Source organism: Bos indicus x Bos taurus, chromosome 29, assembly GCF_003369695.1.
Source record: "Bos indicus x Bos taurus breed Angus x Brahman F1 hybrid chromosome 29, Bos_hybrid_MaternalHap_v2.0, whole genome shotgun sequence".
In the NCBI taxonomy this organism is placed as follows: domain Eukaryota; kingdom Metazoa; phylum Chordata; class Mammalia; order Artiodactyla; family Bovidae; genus Bos; species Bos indicus x Bos taurus.
The window spans coordinates 10,938,514-10,952,885 of NC_040104.1; the positions used below are offsets into that span (position 1 = coordinate 10,938,514).

General features: G+C 59.9%; 1 protein-coding gene across 2 annotated transcripts in view; it reads right to left on the minus strand.

Annotated features, from left to right (window-relative positions):
- The window catches only part of DAGLA (diacylglycerol lipase alpha), a 66,488-nt gene that overhangs the window by 14,706 nt on the left and 37,410 nt on the right, over positions 1-14,372 (minus strand). For both annotated transcript variants that reach the window (XM_027531466.1, XM_027531467.1), the window contains exons 2-9: positions 13,982-14,120; positions 13,422-13,633; positions 11,788-11,889; positions 10,872-11,010; positions 7,642-7,729; positions 5,532-5,666; positions 4,908-4,985; positions 2,972-3,096 (exon numbers count right to left, since the gene is read on the minus strand). In XM_027531466.1, coding sequence (XP_027387267.1) covers positions 2,972-3,096; positions 4,908-4,985; positions 5,532-5,666; positions 7,642-7,729; positions 10,872-11,010; positions 11,788-11,889; positions 13,422-13,633; positions 13,982-14,076 — 974 coding nt within the window. In that variant the 5' untranslated portion in view covers positions 14,077-14,120. The remainder of the gene's footprint in view (positions 1-2,971; positions 3,097-4,907; positions 4,986-5,531; positions 5,667-7,641; positions 7,730-10,871; positions 11,011-11,787; positions 11,890-13,421; positions 13,634-13,981; positions 14,121-14,372) is intronic.

Consider the following 14,372-nt stretch of genomic DNA (forward strand, 5'->3'; position numbering starts at 1 on the left):
GCTCAGGGACCCAGAAAGCATGTGACCCAAATCTGCCTGCTTTCCTATTGCTGTTCAGTCGCTCAGTTGTGTCTGACTCTTTGTGACCCCATGGACTGCAGCATGCCAGGCTTCCCTGTCCTTCACCATCTCCTGGAACTTGCTCAAACTCATGTCCATCAAGTTGGTGATGCCATCCAACCATCTCATCCTCTGTCGTCCACTTCTCCTGCCTTCAATCCTGCCCAGCGTCAAGGTCTTCTCTAATGAGTTGGCTCTTTGTATCAGGTGGCCAAAGTATTGGAGCTTCAGCATCAGTCCTTCCACTGAATAGTCAGGGTTGATTTCCTTTAGGATTGACTGGTTTGATCTCCTTGCAGTCCAAGGGACTCTCCAGAGTCTTCTCCAACACCACAGTTCAAAAGCATCAATTCTTCAGTGCTCAACCTTTTTTATGGTCCAACGCTCACATCCACACAAGACTACTGGAAAAACCATAGCTTTGACTAGATGGACCTTTGTTGGCAAAGTAACGTCTCTACTTTTTAATATGCTGTCTAGGTTTGTCATAGCTTTTCTTCCAAGAAGCAAGTGTTTTTGATGTCATGGCTGCAGCCACCATCTGCTTTCCTGATTTGATGGCTAAGATTTTACTAAGAATCCTAGATTTAGGTGATACGGAGAGGTCTGTCTTTTCTGCAGCAGCCCCTGAGGGACTGATGCAGACCTCCCAATGGAAAGAGGCCTCCATGGGAAAACCCAGGGTCAAGCCACGTCTTGGAAGCGACTGGGCCTGGGGTGGGCAACCACCTCCATTTACTCCGTGAGACCCCTCCCCTCTCCCCTGCCACTGCTGGCCCAAGTGGACACAGCTCTAGGTCTGTGGGCCAGGCTCTCGTTTTCAGGCAGCTATCAGCCCTCTCCAACTTCAGCCTGGCCCTCCAGCACCGAGCATGTGACGGCCACAGCGTGGCCTGGGGAGACAGAGACCCTGGCTGGAATCCTTGCTCTGGTGGCCCTTCCTGACTGCGATGCCCTGGGGGACAGGCGCCAATAGCTACTTCACAAGGTTGGGGTGAGATCAGAGGCCCAAGATGCAGAAAGAGCCTGGCACACGGTACGCACCAGAGAGGGCAGCCCCCGAGTCAGTGATCTGGGGGCCTGGGGAACCACAAGAGCGGCAGGGCCAGCAGCCTGGGAGGGAAGGGCCCATGGCACCTTTGAGGCCAGCACTCCCGCCTAGAGGAGGCTGGGTGCTGAGGGGCTCAGAGGCCGTGGGAGCCCTGAGCAGTTGCTTGGCCTTTGTCAGGGCCTCTCCTGCCCACAGGAGACCAACCACCACACGTCCAGGGCAGGGCTGGGGCTGAATGGGGGTGTCCCCAGGGTTGGGGGGTGCATACGCAGGCCTGGCTTGCCATGCTCTGCATGGTTTGGGAAAACCACTCCAGATGACAGGCCTCGGCCTGAGGCAGGTGGGTAGTCCTTCATCTAGCCCGTGCTGGGAACCTGGGCTGCTGCGGACAGGCTGGGCTCGGAGAAGGGAGCCTGACCCTCTGGGCTGTAGGCTGGGAGTTCAGGCCCGCCTCTTCTCCACCTTCCAGCACCCGGCTCTTCTCAGCAGGGACCCAGCTGGGCCCTCCCGGGTCTGAGGTCTTTCTGCTGCCTCTTCTGGCAGCTCTGACAAGCTGATATGAATGCAGCCTTGCCCCTGTTGGCAGAGCTCCTCAGATGCCCAGACCGCCAGGGACACCGCCCCCCCCGCCACCCCCGTCCCGGATCCTGCCCCAGCAGGAGAGGCCTGCCTGTGCAAATGACGTCCCTGCCCTGCCAGTGAGTAATGGAGCAGGGCTGTGGGAGCCCAGGTCTCAGGACCCCTGGAGCCGGGCTCATTCCGAGGACCTCTCAGTGGCCACAGGGGCTCCAAGGATGCTGTCTGTGGGCTGGCAGAGACAGGGAGGGGCGTGGGGTACCCTGGTCGGCTCTATCAGTCACTGGGGGATGGTGACGATGACCCAGAGAGCCCCCCGGCTTTCTGGGGAAAGGACACTGAAGGAGGGGGTGGCTGCCATGGGCCCTGAGGGAAGGGGTGTGGTGGACAGAAGCTGCCCGCCCAACATGCCAGCCTGTCTGAAACAGGGAACCTCGGCAACCATCCTCCTTCTGTCAGGCTTGGGCAGAAGGTGGAGATGCCAGAGAAGGGGAGGGGCCCTCACGGAGCTGAGCCCTCCTCTGGCCCACTTAGGAAGGCAGAGTCCACTCCGGCCGCCCCCCGCAGTTGGCCGAGGGCGGCACCCAGCTGAGGTCTTGCCAATTCCTTGTGAAGAGGATTGGAGCCGTTCACAAAGGGCCTTCTTGCTGCCTTTCCAGAGGCTTCTTTGGATTGGGCCTCTACCCAGAAAGGCCTTTCTTCCAGAAAGGCAGAGCACAGGAGGGAAGTTGGGGGAAGGGAGGGTGTGGGCAGAGGGGAGTGGTCAAGAGGGGTGGGGAGGGAGATGGGGGGTAGGGGGAAGGAAGTGGCATGCCAGCCAGATGCTGGGTTCATTTCAGCCTCTCAGAACAGCTCCAGGAGGTATGTGTTTCAATCCCCATTTCACAGATAAGCAAACTGAGGCTTGCAGAGGTGTGCTGACTTGCCTGACTCTGAAAGTGACAAAGTATGGGTTCAACCCACAAAGTGTGATTCCAAAACCCCAGCCAGGATAACACAGAACCAGAAAGGTCCTGGCCCAGAGATGGTGCAGAGGAGCAGCATGCCTGACTCTGAAAGTGACAAAGTATGGGTTCAAACCCACAAAGTGTGATTCCAAAACCCCAGCCAGGATAACGCAGAACCAAAAAGGTCCTGGCCCAGAGATGGTGCAGAGGAGCAGCAGCATGGGCTGCAGCGGGCACGGTGGCAGGCCCTGCCCCACCATGGGCTGGCGCGGCATTGTGACCTCAGCCCTTCTGCACTCGCCATAGGCGGGGATCCAGGAGGGGCCGGGGTACTCACGAGCAGGACCGGGCCAGCTGGCAGAGGCCGCAGGCGGGTTTCCGCATCAGGTACATGGGCCAGCCATAGGCAGCCAGGGCAAAGAGCATGTAATAGCAGACTTCCTTATAGCGGAGCATCTCGTGCTGGAAGAGAAGAGGCAGAGGAGGGTCACTTCCTGCCCTTCCTGCCTGTAGCCTCGGCGCCCACGGGCTCCCCTCCATAGAGGCGATGGAGGTGGGAGCTGCCCTCCCCACAGGCTGCAGACCACGGCTACCCCCACCCTGCGTGGAGGAGGGAACGTGCCTCCAGATGATAATTCCATTTCCCTAATTATCTGCGTGCAACCAGGGCACGAAACCTCCCGAGACCTGTCCTGTTGCTCCAATCTCAGAATTAATGATTTGGGGACAGAAAAACACTCAGAGCACTGGATCGATTTCCTTGCCGGTTTCCCAAGAAGGGAAGAGAGGGGGAGGTGAGCGCCACAATCACCCACCTTGGCCATCAGTCCCCGGGAAGGGCAATTGAACCCCGAGAGGCCTGGACCCTCCCCTCTGGAGCAGGATGCCCAGGCCAGGAGCAGCAGGGCCGGCCCTGGAGATGCAGACACGCTGGGGGCCAGACCAATCATCCCCGCCCTGCTCCGCACTCAGGGAGACCCTGGCTTGACTCAAGGGCGTCTGGGGCAGTTGGGATCGTTCTGAGAAAGGCGCCGGTTTGAAAGCCGGTGTCTGAGGCCGGTGGCTTCTGTTATCAGCCAGTCTGCCCAGGGAGGCAGGCAGGAGGCACACGTGTCTCAAGGAAGCCGCTTCTCCCCAGTCCCGGGCGCCCCAGGCGCTGGGGGACTCCTGCACTTAGAGGGAATTAGTCACCTTGTAAAAGTTAAAGACGGTGATTAGTCATCTCGTGAAGTGAAATAAGCAGCACCTTAATCAGGGCCCAGAGGGGTGGAACCATCCCGGGGCCGCTTGGTCTGCTCTTCAGGAAGGCGCAGGAGGAGGAAATTAACCTCTGGCTCATGCCGGAGGGCGGGGCGCTAGCACCTGGGGGCTCGGAGGCTCCACCCCCGCCCCGCTCCTCCGCAGGGGAGAGCGAGCCTGGCGGGCATCCCCGAGGGAGGCGGGGACGGGCACCCGGGGGGCCTGCTATGGATGGGCTGTTTGGAGAAGGGATGCAAACGCCCGCCCGCTTTGCAGAGTGGGGTGGGGCCGGCGGGGGACCGCGGTGGTGGCGCGATGGAGAACCGGCGTTTCCAGGGGAGTCAGATGTGAAGGCCGAATCCTTTCTAACCAGCTGTCCTGACGGGCACCAGTGTTCACTCATCCCCTCCCCACCAGGGCTCTGGGTGGAAGGCAGGCCCAGCACCGCTTCTGCTGCAGGAATAGTCTCAGTGGGGTCAGGGACTCACTCAAGGTCACAGCCCCCGGTGGGGAGCCGCACATTAAATCTGTTTGCTCCCAGCACAGGGTCTGCTCTCTGGCTGCAGTTCCAGCCCTGGGTGAGGGGCTTCCCTAGCCTACGACCAGCCCTTCCTTCACTGGGACACACAACGCCAGATTTTCTACTAAAGGCGCTTAAGAAGAGCTCCTGCTACTCAAAAAAAAACCTTGGAAACCAAGTGCTACGTCTTGCTGCCTTTTATAACAATAACAACCATGGCAAGAATAACAGCAGCTCAGCTCCTGGAAGTACTTGACAATCTCAGGAGGCCAGGGCCAAACATTCTGAGCTCAGTGGAGCCAATTCAAGGGGTTTGCCTGTAGAACCAAAGCAATGTGGAGGGGGCAGGTCAGAGTGTGTTTGGGAGGAAGGGGGCTGCTTGGAGAACTGAGGCGGGACCCAGAGCGGAGCAGGTGCAGCCAGCGCCTCAAGGGCCGCGGGCAGGTGGTCTGCTCGGGTAAGCCCAGCAGAGGGAGAGAGGGACCAGCGCGCGCTGGGGGTGGTCCTGACTCACCGAGTTCTTGAGGTCGAGGTACTTGGTGTTTCTGGTCACCGGCATGCCAGACAGGAAGGCCAGGATGTCGTTGTTGGCCTGGAAGACAGGCACGTGAGGGTGGCTGCCCCGGGCCCAGCCGCACGGCCGAGAAAGGGGTCCAGGCCCTGGCTCTGCACTCTGTCTGCCTCCCAAGGCCCTGAGAGCCCAAAGAGGTGTGTGGTTTCTAGCTCTTCCACGACCTGGCCCACTTTCCAAATCCGAGGTCTCCTCATATTTCCAGTTGTTTCCCTTCCACCCAAACCATCCATGCCGGGCGAGGGAGCCGGCCCAGGCCAGGAGCAAACATAATTTATATGATATGCACAGAGACCCCAGTTAGGACTGGCGAGTTGCAGGGGGGCAGGTGATGAGGCAAGCGCGGATGCCCAAGCACAGAGCTGGGTGGGTCATGGGGCCCCTGTGATTAGATGGTAGATGGGTGGAGACAGCCTCTGGGCCCTGCAGAGGGAAGCAGCTCTAGCAGGGGCCCTGGGTGGCTAGCTGAGGGTGAGCTGGGGAAGGGAGGGGAGTGTGGAACCCGGGGGCGGCAGGGACGGCCTCAGTGGAGGGCAGTGTGGGGACGTGACCCGCGCGTGGGCTCACCTCGTCCAGCACGGCATTGCGCTTGGCCCGCTGCCGCTGCCGGAGCAGCACCAGGCCGGCGATGATGTCCGACGGCACAATGTCCAGGTCTCGGAAAAACTCGGCAAAGAGGTAGGCGATTTCCGAGTAGGCATCCTACATGGTCCAGGGAGGCGGCGGGGGGCGGTGGCAGGGAGCAGGAGAGAGGACAGAGGCCGGGCGTGAATGTCCGGGGATGGGCGTCCGCAGGGACCCTTCTCCGGCCCTGCTCCCCCACCCCCCCTCCTGTCCTTGGCACTCCTTTGGCACTCAGGCACTGGCCTGACACCCCCGAGCCATTTCCTGCTCCAGGACTAGGAACCAAGGCCTGCAGGCTCGGCCTGTTTCTCCTTCCGCCCTTCTCTCCAGCAGAGGAGCCAAATGAGCTCCTGGCTGCTTTTTTCCCATGCTGTTTCTTCCCACCTCCCTCCAGCTGTGACCCTGAATGGCCCCGCTAAAGGCCCTTTGGAGCCCAGGATCTCAGGCCCCCTCCCATTTCTGCCCACAACTGGAGGCTCAGGGACCCCCACCATGTGTCTGGAGAAGGGGTGTGTGATGCAGGGCCCCTGGCCCCCAGCTGCCCTGCAAGCTCTGTCCTCAGGACACCCGTGCTTGGGGCCGGGGGTTGGGAGGAGGTCGTGCGGACAGAGGCAACCCTGCCAGCCCTGTGCAGAGTCCTCTCTGCCTCCCGACAAGTGGAAGCCTGGAACCTCTTCCCTAACCTGTCAGGAGAGGCTGTGGTGGGAACAGACTCATGGCAACCGGCTTTCTCCTGCTGGGTTTCGCCCCTGAGTATCCGGCACTTGTGAGAGAAGAAAAATCAAGGGCTGCAAACTCAAGCGCCTAATGCAAGGGCCGAATCTAGAAATACTGAACTCGACACAAACGCCCCCGATTTTTAAATCCTGGCATCCAGTGCAAATGTTTGAGCAACATAGTGTGAGCTGATCAAAACTCTGGGCGGGACCTGACCTGACCTGACCTGATCACCATCAGTGTCTGGTGGGACCCAGCTTCTGGGGAACCCCCTGCCTTTTCCCAGTCCAACACCAGCCCCTAATCTGCCTGCCAGGAGGGGTGGATGTGCCCTGGATGAGACCCCCGCAGAGAGCCCCGTGGGGGTGCTTCCCACCCACCAGGGAACCTCCGGGGGTGGGAGGGGCTTTCTTACACTTGATTACTCACTCTATGGCTCAGCAGGGGCTGCGGGTGGGTAGGAGCCACTGGAGGCTTTTCCGGTGGCTTCCATGGAGGGCACTGGCTGTCTGGCTCAGGCAGGAGTGGTCTCCTGACCTCACTGGCTCTGCCACTACCTAGCTGTGGGACGCTGAGCAAGTCACTCCACCTCTCTGGGCCTCAGTTGCCTGATCTGCAAAATGAGGGGTGGGGCTAGATGATCCCTAAGGACCCTGCCAGCACTGGAGGGGGCGGGGCTCCACGGAGGGCTCCCCAGGGCCCTGCCTCCCCTCCCCCACCCAGGGGCCACCCACTGCTGACCCACCTTCCTTCTGCAGCGCCCTAGTGGGTGCGGAGGGCTGACGGTGCCTGGCCAGGGCCGCACTGACCGCACGGCAGCTGATCTTACAGAAGGACTTGCAGCTGGTTGTGGTTTAGTCTGGCGACCCCATGGACTGTACCCCACCAGGCTCCCCTGTCCATGGGATTCTCCAGGCAAGAATACTGGAGTGGGTTGCCATACCCGCCTCAGGGGATCTTCCCAACCCAGGGATCGAACCCATGTCCCCTGCATTGGCAGGCAGATTCTTTACTGATGAGCCACCAGGGAAGCCCTTGCAGCTGGTGAGATGCTGCTGGCTTTTCTTTGTCTTCAGGTCGCCCTGATACTTGAGTACCTCTTCTCCTAGACTCATCTCTAAGTTCCAAGGGGGTCAATAAAAGGTCTTCCCATTTTTCTGTCCCCTGACAAAGGAAGGGAAGGGCTGTTTCACATGCAGGAGGGAGTCGGGTGGTGAATGACAACAGGTCCTCTGAGGAGCAGGCTGTCACCTCCTGTCCTGCTCAAAGCCCGGCCCCGCCCCACCCGGCAGAGCCAAGGACCCGAGCCCCAGGGCGGCGACTTCCCAGTACTTACTGACTGGGAGTCCTTCGTCCGAGTGCAGCAGAGGAACACTTTGAGCCGGCGTGACCAGCTGGTGGCCTGACCCTCTTCTAAGCGGTGCCTGCAGTGGGGGAGAGTTGGTATGTGTGAGGTCAGAGGGCTGGACCAGAAGAGCTGGGCCCAGACATTACAGAAACAGGGCAGCCTGTTCTCAGGGCCCTGGCAAAGGGCTCCCCGGCAGGAGGGTCTGGGGGGACAACAGGCCTGGGCCGGATCAAAGCCACGGGGCCAGCGAGCTGTCAGCCTGCAGGGCTCTCCCTGAGGGGCTCCTGCTGGCCGAGGCCGGGGCCTGTGCTTCCAGCTTCTGACACAAGGACGCCAGCACACCCGGGGGCTTCGGAGCTGGGAGCCCGAACTGGGGCTGCCCTGAAGCCCACGCCAAAGGCTCCAACCAAGGGCCCTGGGAGCTGGCGGCAGAGTGCTGGGCCTCCCTGCCGATTTATTCCACATTGGGAGCAGACCTGCTGGCCAGACCTGTTCCCCTCTCAGAAAGAACTTCTCTCATCTCTGTACTTGGGGAAGCTTAAGGGGCTGAATGAGGTTCAGCATGCTGCAGCGCCTTAGATCCGTTATATTACAGGGGAGAGGGCCCTGCCCTTCATCTGCATGGCTGGCTCCTCTCCATTCCCCCACCTCCACCCCCAGCCCCAGTGGGTATGGCTGCTCTGATGGGGAGGCAGGACACCCAGGAGTCTGCACTCAAAGCAAGAGTGATTGATTGGCCAGTTATCCACAGAGACCCTTCCAACGCTGAGTGTCCAGAGGTCAGTGTGTGCTTTGAGCATAAAGATCACAGATCCAACATTAAAAATGTACATTTCCAGACTGAGCAAGAGGGGCTGGCTGGCTTTCGTGACATGCGCCCTCCCCGCCAGCCCTTTCAGAGCCTGGTGCTGGGTGGTCAGGAGGGGCAGGCTCTGAATGACCCTGGATGCCTGCAAGGCACTTAGCATCCATCAGCAGTGACAGGCCAGGCGGTCGCTGCCTCCGCCTCCTCTCTGCAGCTAACAGCCGCTTCCTGCTCCCAATCCTGGTGCCACAGCGCTACGGGCCGCAAGGACAGGGGAAGCCACAGGGCCATCAGGGCGACAGGAGTGGGTTAGGAAACAGGGCAAGGGGCTTGCTGTTTCCGGAACCTGCCAGCTCTAAGGGACTTGGGCAGCCTCATATCCTAAGCCAACGTCCCCCTCTACTGGGGGCTGGATGAAGGGACAGCATGTCGGCTAAGCTGAGTACCCAGAGCATCGCGTTCTTTAACTCTTTCTAACCAAACTGGCTGTCAAACATTCAAAGACAATTTCCTCCCTTCCCTCTGGCAGATGAAGTCCTGTATACTCTACTGCAGTACACTTTATGCCCACCAGGGGGCAGATGGAGCCAATGACATGTTTGGCCTAATACATCTGTTGGGCTACAGAGACCAAGATACGGGGAGGGACATTCTGTCTGGACCGAAAGTTCATGGACCTGGCACACCTCTGCCCTGGGGCTCACTAAAGCGAAAGGAGGGCAGACACTCCAGCAGAGATCCAAGGTCAGGCTCCCAAGGAGCAGTGGTGAGAAGAACCCATCCCAAACCCTTCCAGATTTCGCCGGAAGGAGAAAGGGCCCAGGACTTGAGCAGCTCCCTAACTCCCAGAAACTAAAATAACCCAACGGTGTGGATCAGCATGGCTTGTGCACAAAGCCAAACCTGGAAGCAGATGAAGGGTCAGCAGGCTTGAAAAACGTCCTTGTTAAGAAAAACTTTCTGTTGGTCCAAGAGCAGAGTGAGGGGGCCAGGGGGAAGAGCCGGAGAGGTGGTCACAGTAACCCAGTCATGGACTGGGCTGCCCTCTCCAGCCCATCCAAGAGCTGGAGAATCCGCAACAGGTGGGGGTCTAGGAACTTGAGGCCTTTTACAACCCGCACAGGGCCCAGAACCGCTAGAAGACTTACTAATTCAGATGACAGCCACCACCAACCACCTCCACCTTAAAGGCATTGGCTGCCCTGGGCCCCAAAGGCAATTATCCAGAGTAGGGGAGGGGAATTTCCTCGCCGCCCCCCCCCCCGCCAGGGCCCCAGGAGCCCAGAAACCAGGTCAGGTGGGGGCACGTGCTCGGAATGAGCAAAATGGGACAGGCGGTGGTGGCCAGCTGCGCCACCGGGAGGAACAACGGGCTCTGGGGCCTTAGCTCCCAAACCTGGCATTTGGGGCTGGGAGGTGGCCAGTCCAGGCGTGGGTGTGGCTCTGGTTGCAGGGCCCAGCTGACGTGGAGGGCCCAGGGGGGCTGGACGGAGGGGCGTGGGAGGGTGGGGTGGGGGCCCAGGCAGCCCGCTCCCCTGGGTGAGGGCTCCCACCCCTGCTGCCCTGGGCTGGGGGTGGAGTGGCAGCTTCACTCCCCCACCAACCTGACTCGGGGCACGTGGCCTGCCCTCCCTGGGACTCGGACCGCTCATCTGTAGAATGGGTCTCACAGCCACACCAGAGTTGGCCAAAGGATGAAAAGGACTGCTGGTGGAAGTGCAGGGCCTAACCCCGGACAGAAGCTCAATGAGCGGGAGCCACTGGGGCCTACCCTGAGAGCCCTTCTGCTCTTTTTCTTTCAATAAACAGGAACTCTGTGACCGTCCTGGACGCCCTGCCTCATTTTCTCTGCCTCCCTCCTTCTCCAAAACACTGTGAAAAACACTCCCCCTGGCAAGAAGCCTGCCTTGGTTAACCTCCTGCAGCCCCCTTAATCCTAGAGGCAGCCTCGCCTAGTGGTTAAGAGCCAGGGCTCTAAGGCCAGACTGACTGAGCTTGACCCAGCTCCACTGTTGGCCAGCTGCGCTACCTCAGGCAAGTCACATAACCTCTCTGTGCCCCCGTTTCCTCCTCTGTATTATGGGGATGACACCAACAGCGACCTCAGGGAGTTACTGTAAGTTAATACGTGCACTTCTGGGCTCACTTGTCTGAGTGCTTCCTATTATTACTCCCATGTTTTTAGTCCTGAAGATGATCTGAGCACGAAGCTCCCGTGAGCGCCAGTGTTCACCACTCTGATAAACATCCCGGCAGCTGCACGAGGCAGGAATGATCGCGTTCCCACTTTACAGACCAGGAAGCCTTGGGCCAGCACCTGGGGCTCACGCAGGTGGAGATGCAGTGAGGGAGGCCCGGGGCCGGCCTCTGCCTGCCCGGGGTCAGCGAGTCCCACCCCCGCCTGGCCACTGACCGCAGGTTGTAGGTCCGCAGGTTGCGCTGCCGCCTCTTGGTGGCCCTCAGCTTGACGAAGGTGCGGCCCGTGGGGTCGAAGACGCAGAGGACCGTGATGCACACACTCAGGATGACCACCCAGTTGCAGACGACCATCCCTGCGGAGGAGCGGTGGGAAGCCAAGGGGCATGGCACTGGGGACACCTCTCTGACCCTGAAGAAAGGGGCGCTGGGGCCTCCCTACCTCAAAATGCTTCTGGGGCCCTACAGTCAGACTCCAAAGGCCCCAGCCCCAGCCTCCGGCTACCTGGCCGTCCCTTGGCTGAGCTGTGACCACCCCCCCACCCCCCCGCCAGGCCCATCCTTGGCACAGAGCAGACGGCTATGTGGGTTTCCAGAGCCCTGGTCAGCTCTGTGCCTGCTGCTGTGTGCCCCCAGACCAGGGCCCCCCAAGGCGGGGACAGTGGACCTCAGGATGAAGGCTACAGCCTCGCCCAGCCAATCCATCAGCCAAGCTCACAGAAACTGTTTCCTCCTCAAGGTATCTAGCTTACTACCCTTTAACCTGGCCCCCCGACCCCTGATCTCAGGGTTAGAGTTAGGGCTGGCCGTGTCCCTTCCACCTCAGGGTTGCATGAGTGCTCAGTCACTCAGTCACATTTGACTCTTTGAGACCCCATGGACTATAGCCAGGATCCTCTGTCCATGGGATTTCCCAGGCAAAAATAATGGAGTGGGCTGCCATTTCCTTCTCCAAGAGATCCTCCTGACCCAGGGATTGAACCCTTGTCTTCTGCAGTGGCAGGTGGATTCTTTTACCACTGAGCCATCGGGGAAGCCCCCAACCCAGGGTTAAGGATGCAGTGTCCCCTCCACCCCGGGACTGCCCTCTCTAACCTGGCCTGGCCCTGCCACCCCAGGCCTGACCAACATACCGAGCGTGACGTTCTTGGCAGTGAGGTCGTTGCAGGAGGTGTAGTACTGGGTGAGCCAGACGATGCCCACGATGGCATAGATGAACTCGATTACCAGGATGGCTGCAAGCAGAGCAGGGTCCCGGCTGAAGGACGGGGAGGCCCTGGAACCTGGGCCCGGCTCCTCAGCAGCAAACCACCCACCACCCCCGTCTCAGGCCTTGAGATGCAGAAGCCCAGGGAGTGTGGCCATCCCATCCCCTGCTCTGGTTTGCGTGCCCTCAGGCCCTGACACCTCTTTGAGAAGGTGACTGCAAAGGCAGATGATGAAGAGGCATTTCCCTGCTCTTTCAGGAATTAGAATTGTATCTGTGAACTTTGGAATCAGACATGGGGCTTCCCTGGTGGCTCAATGGTAAAGAATCCACCTGCAATGCAGGAGACCTAGGTTTGATCCCTGGGTTGGGAAGATCCCCTGAAGGAGGAAATGGCAACCCACTCCAGTATTCTTGCCTGGAGAATCCCATGGACAGAGGAGCCTGACAGACTACATTCCATGGGGTTGCAAAGAGTTGGACACGACTAAGCGACTAATACTGTATCTTAGGCAAGTTACCTAATCTCTGAGCCCCCATTTCCTCCACTGTAAAATGAGAGTGATGAGGTCCATGGTTCAGGGCTGTGAGAACTGGGGGACAGGGTGTTCATTTCATGGAAATAGCTATTCCCGGGGAGGCAGCCTCTAGCACTTGAGGCAAAAAGAGGAAAGGGGCGAACCAGCTGCCCAAGGCACCCTGTCCAGGGCTGAGCCCAGGGCTGACATGGGGTTGGGTGTGGGGAGCAGGGAAGAGAACAGACGCCACCCCCCCACCCCGGGGACAGCACTGGAAGCCCCAGCTTCACAGGCAGCCCCATGTGGCAGCCAAGAGTCCAGGCTTTGGAGTCTGACAATCTGGGTTCAAATCTCTGACACCTGCATACTTGTTAGCTGTGTGACCTTAAGGGAGCTAATTAACCTCCCTGGGTCCCAGATTCTTCACCTGCAAAATGAGACCAACAAAGGGCTCCTCCCTGAGTTAACACAGGAAGAGGGCTAAGCTGAGGCCACAGGAGCACAAGAGTGTCCAGCAGGAGTGACCGGGGGAGGCAGCTGAACATGAGTCCAGGAGGAGGAGACAGGTGGGTCCTTAGGGAGCTGGTCTAGGCTCCTGAGGGGCCTCCCCAGGATGGGCAGGAGGGGCTGTTTGGGGAAGGATCACAAAGCAGCTGAAGAGACACACACAGCCTAGACAGAACAGGGGTTGGCAAGCTTTTTCCGTAAAGGGCCAGAGAATAAATATTTTAGACTTTGTGGGTCATACTCTCCATCACAACGATTCAGCTCTGCCATGGTTGTGCAGAAGCAGCCAGAGGCGGTAAGTACTAAATGAATGAGTGTGGCTGGGTTCCAATAAAACTTTATTTAAAAAAAACAGACAGTAGGCAGGATTTGGCCCTCAGGCTGCAGTCTGCCCACCCCTGGTCCAGAAGTGGGGGCAGGGAGTCTGACTGTTCGCTGCTGGCCCCCGGTGCTGGCCGAATAAATGTTGGGCACAGGAGGGGGGCGAGAGGGGGAGGGCCGGAGTAGCCCCCCGCCCACGGCGGGTGGCCCTTACCCAGGCGCACGTAGAGCACGTACTGCATGGATTCGCGGGGCTCTGTGTAGAGGATGCCGCCGCGCATGCTCAGCCAGATGATGGCCATCTCGGCGATCATGCAGCTCAGCAAAATGCCCAGGTAGCCGCGGCCGTGGTCCACCAGGTTCAGGGAGCAGGCCTCGTCCGGGTTGTAGACCAGGCCGAAGAGCACCACGGACAGGATCACAAACCTGGGGGAATGCGCACAGGAGAGGGCTAGGTGGCCCCGCCCAGCCTGGACTCCAGGGTGGAGGGCTTCACTGATCTGGGCAGGGGACCACCATCCATCAGGCAGCGGGGCCCTCTGAGGACACAGGCGCCCAGGGACAAGGCAGTGGGACAAGGGAGCCCAAGGCTAGGTCAGCTCCTAGAGTGGCCAGGCAGGGTCTCTGGGCTCCGCGCGGGTATTGCCCTAAAGGGGGTGGATGTTTCAGCACTGACTCCTGGGACAGGGTCAGGACAGAGGGTCAGAAGGCCTCCCCCAGGCCTGTGATGCCCCACCCCCACCCCGCCGGCCTGTGCATGGCCCGGAGACTCACCAGGTGGTATGCAGCAGGAAGAGGAAGATGGCTGGCAGGACGAGGTCATCGCTGCCCACAGACCAGCGCCGCCGGAACACCACGATCCCGGGCATGGCTGGCGGCTCTGCGGAGGCTCAGCGGGCCTGGCGCTCACCTCCTGAAACAGAGCAGAGGACCCCCAGGCTGCCCGGGCCACGGCCACATCCAGGGCCACCATGCTTATGGCCAGGTAGGCCCAGCAGCAGGGACATTCTCCAGTCCGACATCCCCAGAGCTTCAGTCCCATCCCTGGGCAGGACCCACCTCCCACCATATCCATCCCCCTGGAGCCAGTATCAAAAACTGCAGTAGCTAGACACTGGCTTCAGTCTAACCCCTGAGGACTTGCCTGTCCCCAAGAGTGGCACAG